The sequence below is a fragment of the Eublepharis macularius genome, chromosome 1, assembly GCF_028583425.1.
Source record: "Eublepharis macularius isolate TG4126 chromosome 1, MPM_Emac_v1.0, whole genome shotgun sequence".
Lineage (NCBI taxonomy): Eukaryota > Metazoa > Chordata > Lepidosauria > Squamata > Eublepharidae > Eublepharis > Eublepharis macularius.
In genome coordinates this window covers 72,997,894-73,013,994 of record NC_072790.1, presented here as the reverse complement: position 1 = coordinate 73,013,994, position 16,101 = coordinate 72,997,894, and the positions used below count along the sequence as shown (strand labels likewise).

The window sequence follows — 16,101 nt, the reverse complement described above, 5'->3', positions numbered from 1 at the left end:
AGGAAATAACTTCCGTTTACATCTGTACAAAGGATATATATTGGAAACCATACTCGGCCAAGAACAGAAAACCATGGATTGACCATCAGACTTCACATTTAGGAAAACGTTAGGCCACTCCAGGAAGTTCATACACTTATAACAGCACATTTACATAATTTATTTTTTAGAATTCTTCCTTGTAAATGGAAGGATGTCTTTCTATTACCACAATAAAGAAGCTTTTGGACAACACAGAAAGATTCAGTCTCAGCTTTTCTGTTTCATACCTACTGCTATGAACTCCACACTTCAGCATTTAAAACTGTGATATGTTCATAACAAAAAAGCTTTGATGCATACTTGGAACTGCAATGGCTCCCTTATGCATTGTAACATTGGGCACTGATCTATGCTAAGGAACATTCCTTTTCAAACATGGACTAACTCCCACAATGGAGATTAACTGAGGTCCCGGCAACTTCTGAATGCCCTTGTGGGCATCAGTCAGAGCACACACAGATTTCTCAGTCTAGATGATAAAATCCAAATATATATAATGTAATGTATATAATTTTCTATTCGGCAAGGAAGGAGAAGCCGTACAGCAACACAGCTGTAAAATATAAAGAAAATGGATGTTGGCACTTATTTATTTATTTAAATTACTTATAGTCCACCTCTCTCAGTGAGACTCAAGGTGGATTATATAGAGTACGTATAATTAAAATAATAATTTAGGAAAACTATTAGAATTTTTATTTCAGGTAATATAAATAGCTCATATATTTTCAATTCCATTAAACATATGGCTATGAAAGGAGCATAAGCAATTCCTGTTGTAAAAAGTAATTTGCACAATATTGTTATATCTAATTCTCAGTGTGGCTCCAGATGCTGATTGCTTTATCCATAGATCAGGACCATATCTGCTGAAGAGAGATCTTTCTACAAACCGGGGGGGGGGGGAGACACCCACGTTTGCAGAAAAATCCCAAACCTTAATAGACTGATATATAGATAGATATTATTTATACTCCACCTTTCTCTGTGGAGGGGACCCAGTGAAGCTTATATCATTCTCTTTTCTTCCATTTTATCCTCACCACAACCCTGTGAGGGTGGTTAGGCTGAAAGGGTGTGATCTGCCTAAGGTGATGCAGCAAGCTTCCATGGCAGAGTGGGGATTTGAACCTTGGCCTCCCAGATCCTAGTCCAACTCTCTAACTACTACAGTGGCTGGACATGACGAGACAGTCACCTCCATGCCCAGGGGATCTGGGTGTGGCCCCAAGCTGAGGATGCAGAAAGGGCAGGGTTTATCACCTCAAGCTCCTACTTGCAGTGGAGGCTGCCAGAGGGCCGTGCCTGGTCTAGCATGGTGAGTGCATGTGGGAGAGGGGGGAGGAGTCACCACCACTATGTCAGACAGTGGGGAGGGGGAGGTGCTGTCCCTGTCCCCCTATGTACTTCATGTAGACGGAGGCGGCAGCACTGCAGGCAGGTGGGTGGCAATCCTGTGAGGTGGGTGGCAATCCTGTGAGGGAGTGAAAGTGACAAAAAGGAAGGGATCCTACTACAAGTCTTATGCCCCCCCACACGTTGTTATAATTTGATGTTGTGCTTTAAACTTGATGCTATCTTTTCACATTTTTCTTATGAAAGCAACATGTAAAGAAGAAAGAACCTTTATACTAGTACAAAAAAGCTGGAAAATGAGGACAGCAGTCCCTATTATTATGTTCCACTTCCCATCTTTCTGGAGCTAAAGACGGGTGGGTACAGATCCTCATTGGCTGCACAGCAACTGCCACAGATGAGACCTCCAGCAAGTTGTATTTCAGAATTTCTCTCTCCACCAAAGATAGATCAAGTGTTGAACAATACTGGCAATAGTTTTCAGTTATTTTGTAATATAAAATTTAATGAGTGTTTTTGTCAGACAGGCTAGTCTACACCATTCTAATAAGGCAGCTGAAATGTGACACATCATTGTCATGTATTATAGAATCAATCCTACCTTTCTGTTTCTGATGCAGAGCCTTTCCTAGTCTGTTTTTGGGTGCTATATCTTTCCACTTTTCTGGACTGCCTGTGAAATGAGATGCCAAAAACGAAAGAAAGCAAGTATTATAGGAAATACAGCACAAAGTTAAGATAAAATGGCTTATAGATGGAAGTGTAAAAACTAGTTTTATGAAGTTAATGAATATGGGCTTTGAATAAAAGTTTCTTTTTAAATTCATGACACTGAAGTTCTCACTACAGAGGGAAACAAAAAGATATTTGACTTGATTTGACATGGCTTCCTGCACCATTTTCAGAACCTCTTATGCCTGATAGGTAAGGAAGTGTCACAAAAATTCTAAAAGTCTCTGCAGAACAGATTATCTGTCATTTTTGTTTAAAGAAAAATTATATACCTTTAGGTTAAAATCTGAAGGACTGCATTATGCTCACCAGTCAAATTAAATAACATTTTAACTTATTTGAGAATGTAAAGAATACTAAGAATTTTAAAATGTTCTCTGGTTTTCAAATCATCAACTATCACTTAAATACTTCTTGATTAGACTTTCATGATATCTCAACCACTGTAAGGAATAAGAAGGATTGAAGAAGGACTTTTCAACATTTTGGTCAAATACAATACTACACGTACTTGGACTAATACATTCCAGAATTATCTACCCTAGAATATACTCAAATTAACTGTAGCTGTCAGACTCATGGTAGATTTGGATACTTCTTTACTGTTTTTATTATCTGAGATGCCTTTTAGGTTTAGTTGGTATTTGGCACCATATTTTAACACAATAATATTTATTATGATTTTTCCAGAGACTTCTTGGTATTGCTCTGATGTGAGATTGAAATGAATGTTTATTTGCATAGACAACACAAGATGCACTCTGAAAGAATTTGATGATTTTGGAAAAAAAACCTTAGTGGGTTTTTTTTGTGGAAAGTTTTGGAGTGGCATGAAGAAGGTTGCATTCACAATACGAGGCCAATTTTATGCCATGCATCCTTAGTATGCATATGGCACAAAGACAACTGAAAGCAAGCTTGATGATAATCAAATTTTTGAATTGTTTATTATAATCTGATTGAGATCTTGCTTAATTAGTTGTTAACATTCCTGTAGTCCATGAAATTATTTCAGAACCATTCTTCTGACCACGTTGATCAGAAGAATTTGCGTGTAAATATTATGGATTATTTTAAGTGCTGCTTTTTTCAAATATCACAGGTTCTATAACAGACACTAGTATCCAAAAATAATATTGAAATTCCTTTCTCATAGGCCCATCCTTATGGCTAAAGATCTGGATGTTCTGCGGCTGACAATGAATGATGGGAAAGCAGGTAACATGCACCTCTCTTTCTTTATTCTCGAGCAAGAACACAACCGCTCATGAAGAATGCCATGTAGGGTTTGAAAGCTTGCTATCCTTTCTGAGCCAAAAAATTGACTTCAGTAGACTTAGAAGAGTGTAACTCTGCTTCGGATAGGGATGCCTACTGCCCGTTTTGTGTGGGCATCCTCCAGCTTCTGGGTCCCCCCACCTGCCCTCACCTCTGGGGCTCATGGAAGAACAATGAGGGATGGAAACAAAGTGGCACTATGCGTTGACTGATGTACTGACCACATGTATGGGTTTTCGCCCAGACATGATATTGACACATAGTGCCAAGTCACACCTATCTCTTGCCCACCACCAAAGCACTGGTATCCCTATTAGGATGACATCACAAGTATGTTAATTGATCATTATATGAATGATACTGACTTCAATTATTTATCCTCCCAAATAGCCCCAACACAGTGTTGCATGTCAGAGGCTTATAAAGATCAAGGTCTTTTTATCTGGTCTTCTGTGCTGTAGGCATCATCATGTCTACTATAATTACTGATCTTTCATTCTCTGGAGCTCAAACACTGAGTGACTACACTCTTGGGTAGGATGTTGCCTGATGGACCAGTACTCTGGGTTACAAAAACAGATGTGACTAGCGATTGCTGCTTCCTGGCCCTCCAGCTCTGCTCTCTTTGTTTTACCTCGTCCTAGCTCCTTTGGGTTTGAAAAGATACCTTGGAAAAACAGGGTTTCTCACCTGTAACTGTTGATCGTCGAGTCTCTTCTGTGCAGACACACATTGGGACTGCGCAGGCGCAGGCCAGCCGCGGAAAAGATTTTTCTAGCTCTAAGAGATGTGAGGGGGACGTTCGGATCCACCGCGCATGCGCGCCGGTGTTCCCGCCAATTTTGAATGCATATATATCCGAACGTCCCCGGCATTCCCTCAGTTCACCTGAGCCGCCGGAGAAACAATGGAAGAAACCAAGCACTCACAGCGGGGCAGGCGGGAGGGAATGTGTGTCTGCACAGAAGAGACTCGACGATCAACAGTTACAGGTGAGAAACCCTGTTTATCGTCTTCGTCCTTCTGTGCAGCCCCACATTGGGAGAGTAACTAGCATCTCACCAATGGGGGCGGGTGTGAGTGTCTACTTGAACAAGGACTGCAGGACAGCTGTGCCCACAGCCGAGTCACGTCGTGCATGCACATCCACAGAATAGTGCTTGATGAAAGTGTCTGCAGAGGACCATGTCGCAGCTTGGCAGATGTCCTGGAGCGGCACTCCTCGCAGGAAGGCAGCAGAAGCAGCTTGCGCTCGAGTGGAATGAGCGGTAACCAACAAGGGACACTGGACTCCAGCATGCTGATAGCAAAGTTTAATCGTAGACACAATCCAGCGAGAGATGGACTGGGCAGAAGCAGGTGAGCCCTTGCGAGGGCCAGAGTAACACACAAACAGGGCAGGAGACTTCCTGAAACATTTGGTGCGGTGCAAATAAAACAATAAAGCACGCTTTACATCCAATGTGTGTAGTGCTCGTTCCCCTGGGGATGAAGGTGTTGGAAAAAAGGAAGGGAGGAACACCTTTTGCTGTAGGTGAAACCTTGAGACTACCTTGGGCAGAAACTCCATGCTAGTGTGGAGCATGACAGTACCAGGGAAAAACTGCAGGAAGGGAGGGTCACACCGCAGGGCAGACAGCTCCCCAACACGCCTAGAGGACGTGATTGCTACCAGGAAAGCCACCTTCTGAGTGAGCAAAGGTAGGGGACAAGAAGATAGAGGCTCAAAGGGCTGGAGCATCAGCCGGGAGAGAACCAGGGAGAGACTCCATTGCGGAATGGGATGGGCCCTAGGAGGGAAGGTCTTGAACAGGCCCTTCAGGAACTGCTTGGAAAGCCAGTGAGTAAAAACTGTCTTCCCATCAATCTGCTCATGGAAGGCAGAGATTGCAGCCATGTGGACCTTAACACTGGAAAACGCAAGGCCCTGGGAGCAGAGTTCCAGGAGGTAGTCCAGGATGACAGGAAGCGGGCAACTAAAGGGAGAAACCCCCTTCAGGGCCAACCACCGGGAAAAACGTGACCACTTCCTCTGATAGGACAACCTGGTGGACGGTTTCCGGGCATTCAAGATCACCCCAAGCACTCCAGAAGAGAGGCTCACTCCCGGGTGCCCAGAAGCCAGGCAGTCAGATTCAGTACAGCCACATCGTGATGCCACACCCCGTCCCTGGTTAAGAGGTCCGGGGCGTGAGGCAGGGGGAGGCATCGCCCCTGGGACAGGGAAAGTAAAAGGGGGAACCAATCCTGGCGAGGCCACCGAGGGGCAACGAGGATACAGTGGGTTCGGAAGGCCCTGACCCTGGAAAGAACCTTGTACAGGAGCGGGAAGGGCGGGAAGGCATAAAAGAGCCCTGGGGACCAAGGTATTTGGAAGGCATCCCCTAGGGAGTGGCGGCCAATGCCGGCCCGGGAGCAGAACAGCGGGGCCTGTTTGTTGCGGGCAGTGGCGAAAAGGTCGACCAACGGCGTGCCCCATGTGCGGAAAACCTGGTCGAGGTAAACCCTGTTTAGGGACCACTCGTGCTGAGGCAAAAACACCCTGCTCAGCGCATCCGCCGAGGTGTTGAGATCCCCGGCAATGTGCACGGCTCTGGGAAGGACGTTGTTGACCATGGCCCAATTCCATAGAGTCGTTGCCTCCTTGCAGAGCTTGAGCGAGACCGTCCCTCCCTGCTTGTTGAGGTAGTAGCAGGCCGTGGTATTGTCCGACAGGACCTGAACCCTCCTGTTCCGAATGGCATCTGCAAAAGAAGCGAGGGAGTAACGGATCGCCCTAAGCTCAAGAAGGTTGATATGCATGGATGCCTCAGATGGGGACCAGATGCCCTGAGCCGAAAGCTGTCCACAGCGCCCTCCCCATCCCAAGTTGGAGGCATCGGTATAAACCGTGACCTCAGCTAGGAAGGGGCCGAAAGGACAACCTTCAGACAGGTTCCCAGGGACAGTCCACCAGGCCAGAGAGCGCAGCACCACCCTGGGGATGGAAAACCTCTGGTGCTGACCCATGGTGAGGGGGTTGTACCTCCGGACAAACCAGTTTTGCAGAGGCCTCATACGCAGGCGCGCAAAGAAAACCACCCCTGTGGTGGAGGCCATAAGGCCCAACAGAGTCTGAACCAAAAGGGCAGTCTGATACCGGCAATGCATAAAATGCCGGGCCAAAGCGGAAAGCCTGGCCAACCGGTCTGGGGGCAGGTAGGCTCTACCCAGCAGGGAATTGAAATGGACCCCGATAAACCTAATGGCCATGCCCGGGGTCAGGATAGACTTATCCCCATTAACCACCAAGCCCAGCCTAGCCAGCACGGACAAAGTGAGGGCAATATGGGCCTGGAGAGAGTCAGGCGAGGGTCCCACCAGGAGCCAGTCATCCAGGTACGGGTAGATAAAGCAACCCTGGGACCGCAGGTATGCCACTACGGTGGCCATGCACTTTGTGAACACTCTGGGTGCAGAGGCTAGCCCGAAGGGCAACACTGTATATTCATACACAGAATTCCCATACACAAACCGCAGGTATTTCCTGTGGCCCTCAAATATAGAAATGTGGAAGTAGGCATCCTTCAGGTCTAGAATGGCCAGCCAGACGCCCACCTCCAGGAGTTCCATGACTCGCGCCAGGGTCAGCATGCGAAACTTCTCAGCCTTCAAATAACCATTGAGGCCTCGAAGGTCTAAGATAGGCCGGGAACCTCCACCCTTCTTATCCACAAGGAAGTATCTGGAATAAAATCCCCATGGGGAAGTAGAGACATTGACCACCCGGACAGCACCTTTGGTAACCAACTCCATAACATTATTGTGTAACACAACATCACAACATGGAGAACAACGGGGAGGGAGAGAGAGAGGGGGTGCATCCGTAAACATCAACTTGTAACCATGGGCCACAATGGACAGGACCCAAGCGTCAGAAGTAACACGTTGCCAACAGGGCAAAAAAGGTCGAAGCCTGTCCAGAAACTGGGCAGCAGAGGAAGCACCCTCGGAGGCCAACGGGGGAGCGTTCAGGCGCAGTCAGAAGACCGAGGGCTTCTGCGCCGAGGTCAAAGGCTTGGGTGAAGAGGGCTGTTGCCTGCCCTTGGACCGGCCGGAGCGCCTGGAAGGGTGACGCTGCTGGGCAGAGTAGGACCGGTGACCGTAGGACTGGCCCGAGAAGAAGCGCCCTTGACGCTGCTGGTAAGGCTGGTAAGGGGTCTGGTAGGATCGGAACCGACCATAGCGATACCTCGGACCCGACGACTGGGCTGAGGGGGCGACCCCGAGGGACTTGGCCGTCTGCTGATTCTTCTTCATCAGGGAGAGGGACTCATCCGTCTTCTCCGAGAAGAGCTGGGGCCCCTCGAATGGGAAGTCCTCCACCTTCGCCTTCTTCTCTGGAGGCAGGGCCGTGGACCGGAGCCAGGCGTGCCGACGCAGGACCACCGAAGTTGCCATCGCTCGCGCTGCAGAGTCGGCGGCGTCCTTGCCAGCTGTCATTTGCTGTTTTGACAGCTTCACGGCCTCGGCTTGGAGGGCCTTAACCAGGTGGCGGCGATCCTCCGGGAGGTCGGAGAGGTAAGAGGACAGCCTCTTCCACAGGAATAGATTATAGGATCCCATTATGGCCTGGAAGTTGGCAATACGGAATCCCAGAGACGCGGATGAGTAGAGTTTCCTGCCCACGCCATCCAGCTTTCTGCCTTCTCGGTCCGCCGGGGCCGACGAGGAACCGGAACGGAACCGAGCCTGACCCTCCTCAGCCACGATCGACGAGGGTTTCGGGTGATTGAAGAGGTACGGGCAATCATCTTGCTTTAAACGGTAGTACCGTTCCACCTTCTTTGCCGTCGCGGACAGGGACGCCGGCGTCTGCCAGAGCGCGAGAGCGTTATCAACAAAATCCTCCACAGGGGGAAACGCCACCGACGCGGGGGACCCGGAATACAGCGCCTCCAGCAGCTTACTCTTGGGCTTGGAGGTCGTGGAGGAGACGTCTATCTCCAGCGCGGCGGCCATCCGCACCATTTGTTCGGAGAATAGCCTGTAATCGTCATTCGGGGACGATGAGCGGGGCCCACCCACGGTATCATCCGGGGAAGGATCCGAGGCCGCGTCTGAAGAGCACTCCGACGGTGACGCCAGACCTTCATCATCCTCGGAATCCGAAAACTCCGGCGAGGTTTGCGTCGGAACCGAAGACCGGTGAGCGGTCGGGGCCGACGGATAAGTTGCAGGAACCGGCGGTCGCAGAGGCAAGCCCGGAGGTGGAGGAGCGGGTGCTGGGAGCCCGACTGGCTGAGCCGGAACGGAGACCATCGGAACCGACGGATGTTGCAGGAAGGGCAGCGACTGCTGGAACCACGCCACAAAATCCTGCCAGGAGGTCATGTTCCCAACCCCCGCGACCGGCTGGCAAGGGGGCAGAGGAGCAGGCACCGGGGCAGGCCAGCGAAGAGGCATCGGAACCGACGAGGTAGACGGCAGTGGAACGGAGGCCTCTGAAGGCGCCGGGGCGGACGGCAGGGAGCGCTCAAAAGATTGGAACGGTTCCGGGAAAGGCGGAAACGGCATAAATTCCTCGGGAACCGACGGAGGAGGCGTGCAAGGAGGCGACGGGGTGTGGAGACTCACCACATCGTCGGGTATCAGGACTGGTTCGGCCGGAGAACCAGGCAGCACAGTCGGAGCTGGGGACAATGCACGGCCCTTGGCCCTCGACTTCGCCTTGGCCTTCTTGGACGGGGGCTCCGAAACAGCCTCCGGAACCGAAGGCTTGGAGGAGGACTTCGGCTTGGGCGCGGAACGCTTCTTGGCCTTCCGGCTCGAAGGACGATCCCCGGAACCGGAATCAGGTCGGGCCTCCGGAACGGGTTGCCCCGTCGGTTCCGAGGGGAGCGGCTCTGGCGACTTACGAGACGGCGCCGGTGACGGAGCGGCGGAGCGCGGCCTATCTCCCGAAGAGCCCGATGGCTTGGGGGGGAGAAGGTTGGCATCCCACAAGAAGGCACGGAGCCTGGCCTTCCGATCACTCCTTGCCTTCGGAGTGAAGGACATACAAATGGAGCAGCGCTCGACAACATGCCCCTCGCCCAGGCAGATGAGGCAGAGCTCATGGCCGTCCGAATGGGTCATCTTAGTGCCGCATTTATGACACTTTTTAAACAAAGATGTCTGCGACATAATGAACGGTATCTCCCGACAGATGACAAGGGGAAAATACCGACCAGCAGAAGAAACGATCCAAAACTCCGAAGAGACGCTGGAAACGAACGCTAGACAATAAGAACCTTTTCGACGGCGGCGAAAAAGGAACTGAGGGAATGCCGGGGACGTTCGGATATATATGCATTCAAAATTGGCGGGAACACCGGCGCGCATGCGCGGTGGATCCGAACGTCCCCCTCACATCTCTTAGAGCTAGAAAAATCTTTTCCGCGGCTGGCCTGCGCCTGCGCAGTCCCAATGTGGGGCTGCACAGAAGGACGAAGACGATCCTTTGTTTGCTGAGCCTTCAACAGATGCTATGCATTCAATTACTGCATTTCAGGAAATCCTATAGATAGTTTCCTTTTCTAACATTTTTACTGGGAAATTTAGGAAGACAATCTGTGTCAAATATACAGTTTATGTGATAACATTGCTAAAACTTACATTACCCCCTTATGAATTTCCCCATTTCCCAACAGAAATTTCAGATTGCTTTTTGGACAGTTACTTTATAACCTGCTATATTTCAATATATGTTCTAGGATAGCAGCCTGATTACATATATATGTCCTGGGTAAAAGTATGAATGCAGCTAGTCTATGAACTCAAATTAACCCATGAATTCAACTACAGATGCCAAAAAGTTCTTGGTCCTTTCCAGAAATAAAGTTCCAGTTAAAAAACATGTAGTTTTTCTGAATTCACAGAATTTAGAGTATTTTCTAAAATGCACTTAACATATTTAAAGGAAATGGAAAATCATGCTAAGTAAGACACATGGCAGCGTACACAGCTAGGAAATAATGGTTTATAAACATTACTCAATATTTTATGCACAGGGTACTTGGAGACAATTTAGTAAGGATACCTCTGTGTTGTTTCCGGATTAGCACTTAGGTGGTTTAAACAGTCTTGTTTTGGAATGCAAGACTCCATCGCTGTTGTTCTTCACAGGTTTTGGAAACATGGAAGTGAAATTTGAACAGAATGGATAGAAACAAATAGAAACAGAGAGATGGTCACATGCAATGAAGATGGATACATGCAATCAAGTTATCTACATGAACCAAGAACAGTCCGGTGCTAAAGCACATCCAAACAACATGTTTTTCTGTCCTTCTCAATGTTTCAGAAAGAGATTTTCCCTCAAAAAATCTGTTATAAAAATGGAACAATTCATAAAGCTTATGACAGAAATAGTGATACATATTTCACTGTAATTAGTTACACAGTCTCAGAGTTACTATTCTGTTTTTGAAATGAATGGGATTTTGCAGGTGTAGTGTTTGGCAAAATTGGGTTTCTATAAATAAATATTTGTGAAAGTTACTTTATGATATTATATATTGACTTCATATGTAGCATATTTCATATGTTATATTTCAGGTGAATTTACAAATGGATCATAAGAGTTTGGTTCCTGATTCCCCCACCCCCATCTCTTCCAGTACTTCACAAATTAAGAGAATAAAACAGGTTGCCATGTTTCCACCATGTATCAACTGCATGCCTAAAAATATAACATTGACTGCTGTAACTGGCAAAGGTTCCTTGATGTGTGTGTCTGCTATGTGCTTTCAGACATGTAACTATCTTCATATGTTAAAGAAAATAGATGGTTGACCCATAGTGGAAATAGAAAATCCACTATGATGTGTTATGTGAAATGGCTCTCATTGGAAAATTGAAAATTAATGAATACATTTTTCTAAACTAGTTTCTTAGTTTGAGCTACTGCCAACAGTTTACCACTTAGGAGACATGTTTGTTTAATACTAATTTGCTAGATGTTGCTCCCTAAATGTACACATCCCTAAGGATTAATTATAGCAGGAAGCCATTGTATTTTGATCCAACTAAATAAGACAGAACAGACAAAGTCTTCTGTTTTTTAAAAAATCCTTTAGAATTGGGGTTGCAAAATGTCTACCTATTCAATCCCTTATTAGTATAAAAGATACACAGTGTGCATGTCTTTTTTCTTACTTCTTTTGTCAAAGAATTCTCTTCATTAGACACCAGCTATGTATGAGAGGAGAAGGAATGTCTCTGCAAGTTGTATCTGAAATAATTAAACTGATAATTCCCTTGGGTTGTGCTGAGTGAAATATATATTATCTCAGTATTTTAGAACATAATGCCTAAATTTGGTCACAAAAGAAGCTAACAATCCCTATCTACTATCATGATAAGTAATCTAAATATGAAATGGCAACTGACTAAACTAAATATAATTTAGGTGGTGCTTCAACCTGTATATGATGTTCCAGATTATTACTTCAGCAAGCCTGCAAAAACTTTAATAAGGACATTGCAAATACATTTAAATCTTCTGACATAAGTTGGTTCATTAAACTGACATTCAGGTCCAAAGGAAGGGAAGTCATTAATGGCTTGCCTGAACAAAGAAAACAATTTTATTTATCATATGAATTCTTGATCCGCATTTCCCTTTTTTCAATTTCAGTTATTTTATGATGAGAAACTTTTAAGGGAAGCAAAAGATGAAGGAAGCATGGACTCCTGAAAGTGTGACAATACTTTATTGCTTGTGCATAAATGACAACAGTCATAAAACAAAAGTGAAACATTCTGCATTTCTCAGTCGTGGATTTGGTGGGTCTATTGTGATAAATGAGAAAGCAGATAGCAGAACAGCAGCAAATGGGGAAAAAATGGGAATAACTAGTTGACACAACTAATTTTGGTCACAGGCTAACAATTAAATAGTCTCTAAGCAAAGTGAGGAAAATTACAAGGCTGGGAGAAATTCCTGTATATGAAACTAGTAAAGATCGACACAAATCCAAGGTTAAACCTGTGGATAAAAGTATTTTTGAAGTTGGTGCTAGCTGTTAGAGTTAGGACACTGGTACATGCAGGTGGAACAGGTGGATGGCTTATCAACAAAAATTCACAAGTATCTGGGTAATGGGTCTCAGACAGGTACTAGACACTTGCTAATTAGATACTAATAATAGCTGAGGAAGCTGAACAAAATTTCCCAAAAAATCTGCTTATACATTTAAACTGCAGTTGGTTTTACCAGAGCAGGATAGGTCAGCTGTCTGTCACGAATTAGAATCTTGTATCAAAAAGGATTCTCAAGAATTACGTCGTCCTGGGCCTGAGACGGGTGATGAACTAGGGCTAAAAATGTCTTTCCAGGCTTTAACTTTAAACATTGGAAGGAACAGCCCCCTCAGCCTTTTCAAACAACTAGCTACATGTTTCAATTGTTTGGGAACTCCCACCTCACCCCAGTGTTTAATCTCTTACTTTCCTGTATCTTAAACCCATTGGCCACAATCCATTATTGAGATCAGAGAGCTATGATTTCAATGGACTTAAGCACACTTAACTCTGTGTTAGATTGTGGCCATTGTTTCTTGTGTCGGTGAATAGGATGGACCATAGTTCTGACTCTCTTCTATCAAACGTATCCTGCCCCCTTAATCTTCTTTTCTCTAAGGAAAATATAGAAGTTTCATCAGCCTTTGTGGAAATAATTTCTAATCAGGGTAAGATATTAAGTTTGAAACATGAACCTATACTTTTGCCTAGCGTATGTTTCAGTATCTTTCACAGAATTACAAAGTCTGCTGTTTGTACTGAAATAAATGGGAATGCTGTCAAGGTGTGGCACAGACTAAGCAAAGTGAGGAAGAAGGATAGGAAATCTAGATATTTTAAATTATATTTCAGTGGCACACTTAGTATGTTCAGCTTAAAGAATCAGACATTATAGAACATCCAACATAAAACACGATGTTCATAATTGAAGAACAAGATGGAACCAGGATCCAAATAAAAATTACAGTACATTACAAAATAAAATGCCAATGAAAGATGTTTACAGGTATCATTTGGCTAATCAGCATATAAAGAGAATCCAAAGCACTGGCATTGTTTAGCAAAGCTGACCTTGTAAAGAAAACCTGTCTTCAGTATTTTTATTTTGTAAAAGTTCAATTACACAAAACATGCTATGATTCAACTAACAGTCTTCCCCTCCCCCTTCAAAACACAGACTACAATCCAACACACTTTGTGGCAATTTTCAAGCCACTGATTTAAATGAATTTAACATGCCTGCATGTTGGGTTGCAGCTTCTAGGCACCCCAAAACAGAAGGCTGAATTCCACATTAGTATATTCTAAAGCACCAGTCTCAAAGTCAAACAATGCACAGCCAATATCGTTTTGGTAAGGAGGAGGGAGGCACAATGCTGTTACATTCCATGTTACCAAAAATAATTTCAGGGACTAAAGAAAGAGGAACAAAAAGCGGTCCAATTACAGAGATAAAATAAACTCACTTTTCTTTTAGGAGTGCTCCTAAAAGTATTCCTTAACAGTTGGATACTCCAATGCAATTCTAGTTCCTCCTAGCTCTTCTCCCTCAAATCCCTCGTGTCTGACCTCCCCATTCTTGCTTGAAGTTCCCCAACAGCCACTGTGGAGTACATGGCTCCAAGAAACAAGGCTTTATTTTATTGGGTCTATGTTGGCAAGCAGGAGTCAGAGCCTAAATATATCATCAGTACCCACTTTTTGTTTGTTTTGATGGACTGGGCTAAAACAAGGCTGCACATTGTCAACATGTGACCACATAGATATCAGAGGTGCTTTATAATAACAGATTGGAATCCATGCACAAAATGTGATATTTTAGCCTATGCTAGATTCCTGGAAATTAATTTTTTAAATACATGCTTTTAGAAACTCTCTGCAAGGTTCATCAAGTTAGGAGGAACTGACCAGTACCTGTCATCCTCCGGAGATGCATGTTGGATATGAATCCGGGGGCTAGTGGGTCGTCTCCTATCTAGTGAGGGGGACCATCTATCTCTGCTTGGTCATTCAACAAAACAGGAAGAAAACAGAACATTTAGTGTGTGATATTTTTCTTTTAGTTTTGGGGCTAGGAAGTAGAAAAGTACCCCAAAAAGTCAGCAGTTGCTTTTTATAAACAACGTTTGTTTATAGCTATTTAAACTTGAATTTGGATTTTCTGGCACATAAATTCACATAACGATACTAATGTACATTAGGTTTTTTTTTTTTTAAAAAAAAAATCAGAATGATACACTCAGTTTCAAATGTCTATGCATCTGAGCATATTGTAAAAACTAGTGTGTATTCTTAAGAAACTGACCTTAATTTAAATTTGAAAGGGCATTTAACTTTTATCAGTTATAGGTTTTTGCTTGTTTATTGAAACCTTATTACCTTGACCAACATCTTGGTTAAGGCAGAATTTGAGCACCACGTTACACTGCTGGATACACAGCATGGCTCTGAAACAGCCCCTTCCCCCAAATCCCTAGCTACAATGGGGAAAAAATTATACTGAGCTTTGAAAAGATTCAGTTAGACCAGTATTGTCTGCCTTATTTGGCAACAGCTCTTCAAGGTGTCAGCAGAGGTCTTTCCTAACCCTGTTATCTGAAATCCCTTAAATAAAAATGCCAAGCAGCAAGCTTGTGACCTTATTCTAGCTGTGTCATGTCTCTTCTAAGTAGCCTTACCATTCCCCTGATCAGGGCAGGGGATACCCTGCCACCAGTGGGTGCTTGTCGCCACCACTCAGCTGGCTCATGGATATGTCCAGAAATGGTCTTTACAAACATGACTTGTAATCTTTTCTCTGTGTTAGAACATCTAGGCCCACCCAACTCACCCTATTGCAGTGCAGGATTAGCCGGTCGCCTTTGTGGGGCCAGGTAGGAATTTTTTCTCTCCTTGTCCCTGATTGGCACTTGGGATTGGAGTTTTTTCACCTACTTTGTATTGTGAGAAGGGGGGGAAATTGGCATGGTGGGTCTGAGGTAATTCCCTGTGGCAGGATTTAAGTTAGGGGAAAATTTGAGTAGGCTGGTGAGCCCCCTTGGCACCTCCTCATTGGTGGGGAATTGGGGTCTGTCAGGAGTGACTGGCTGCTGTACGGGCCAGTTGTGAGGACAGACACCCTGGTGGGGAACCTCTGGACAAGTCAGTCTCCCCCCCGCTGCTATATGGCCGGGTGGGGGAGCTTTAAAGGGGTGAACCACTTTGCCTGGCCAGGCAGGGCCCCAGCCATACAATGGATGGCTCTCACCTAGGGTAGCGGGTGTCTCACTCAGACAGGTCATGGGGGGGTCCAGGAGTGACCCCAGGGCCTGACCTGTACTGCTTGTTAGGCCCTTGCCATAGTTGATGTTTAATTGTTGTAATTTTAATAAAGCGGCCCATTTAGTACCCAAATACTGTGTCTGCCTTTCATTCCGACTGAGGGGGCAAATGGTCTTTACAAACACGTCTTGTAATCTTTTCTCTGTGTTAGAACAGAGTGTTATCCTGATCAATAGAGAGAGCTGCAACAAAGATGGCATCTAGCCAGTATGGAACTGGAAATGCAGCTTCTGGTCAGAGAATTGAGAAAGGAGTTATAGTTGTTGCCAGTTTGTTCTGTAATTGTTTACAATAAACCTTCCATCAATGAAGCTAGACCTCTGTTTT

The 16,101-nt window shown here is 45.5% G+C and overlaps 1 protein-coding gene across 4 annotated transcripts in view; it reads right to left on the bottom strand.

The window, feature by feature from the left end:
- RIMS1 (regulating synaptic membrane exocytosis 1) overlaps positions 1 to 16,101 on the bottom strand; it is a 432,846-nt gene that overhangs the window by 115,285 nt on the left and 301,460 nt on the right. For 3 of the 4 annotated variants that reach the window (XM_054998089.1, XM_054998175.1, XM_054998012.1), the window contains 3 exons: positions 14,368 to 14,451; positions 10,469 to 10,546; positions 2,000 to 2,071 (listed from right to left, as the gene is read on the bottom strand). In XM_054998089.1, the coding sequence (XP_054854064.1) occupies positions 2,000 to 2,071; positions 10,469 to 10,546; positions 14,368 to 14,451 (234 nt within the window). The remainder of the gene's footprint in view (positions 1 to 1,999; positions 2,072 to 10,468; positions 10,547 to 14,367; positions 14,452 to 16,101) is intronic. The other variant, XM_054998257.1, reaches the window with a different exon arrangement.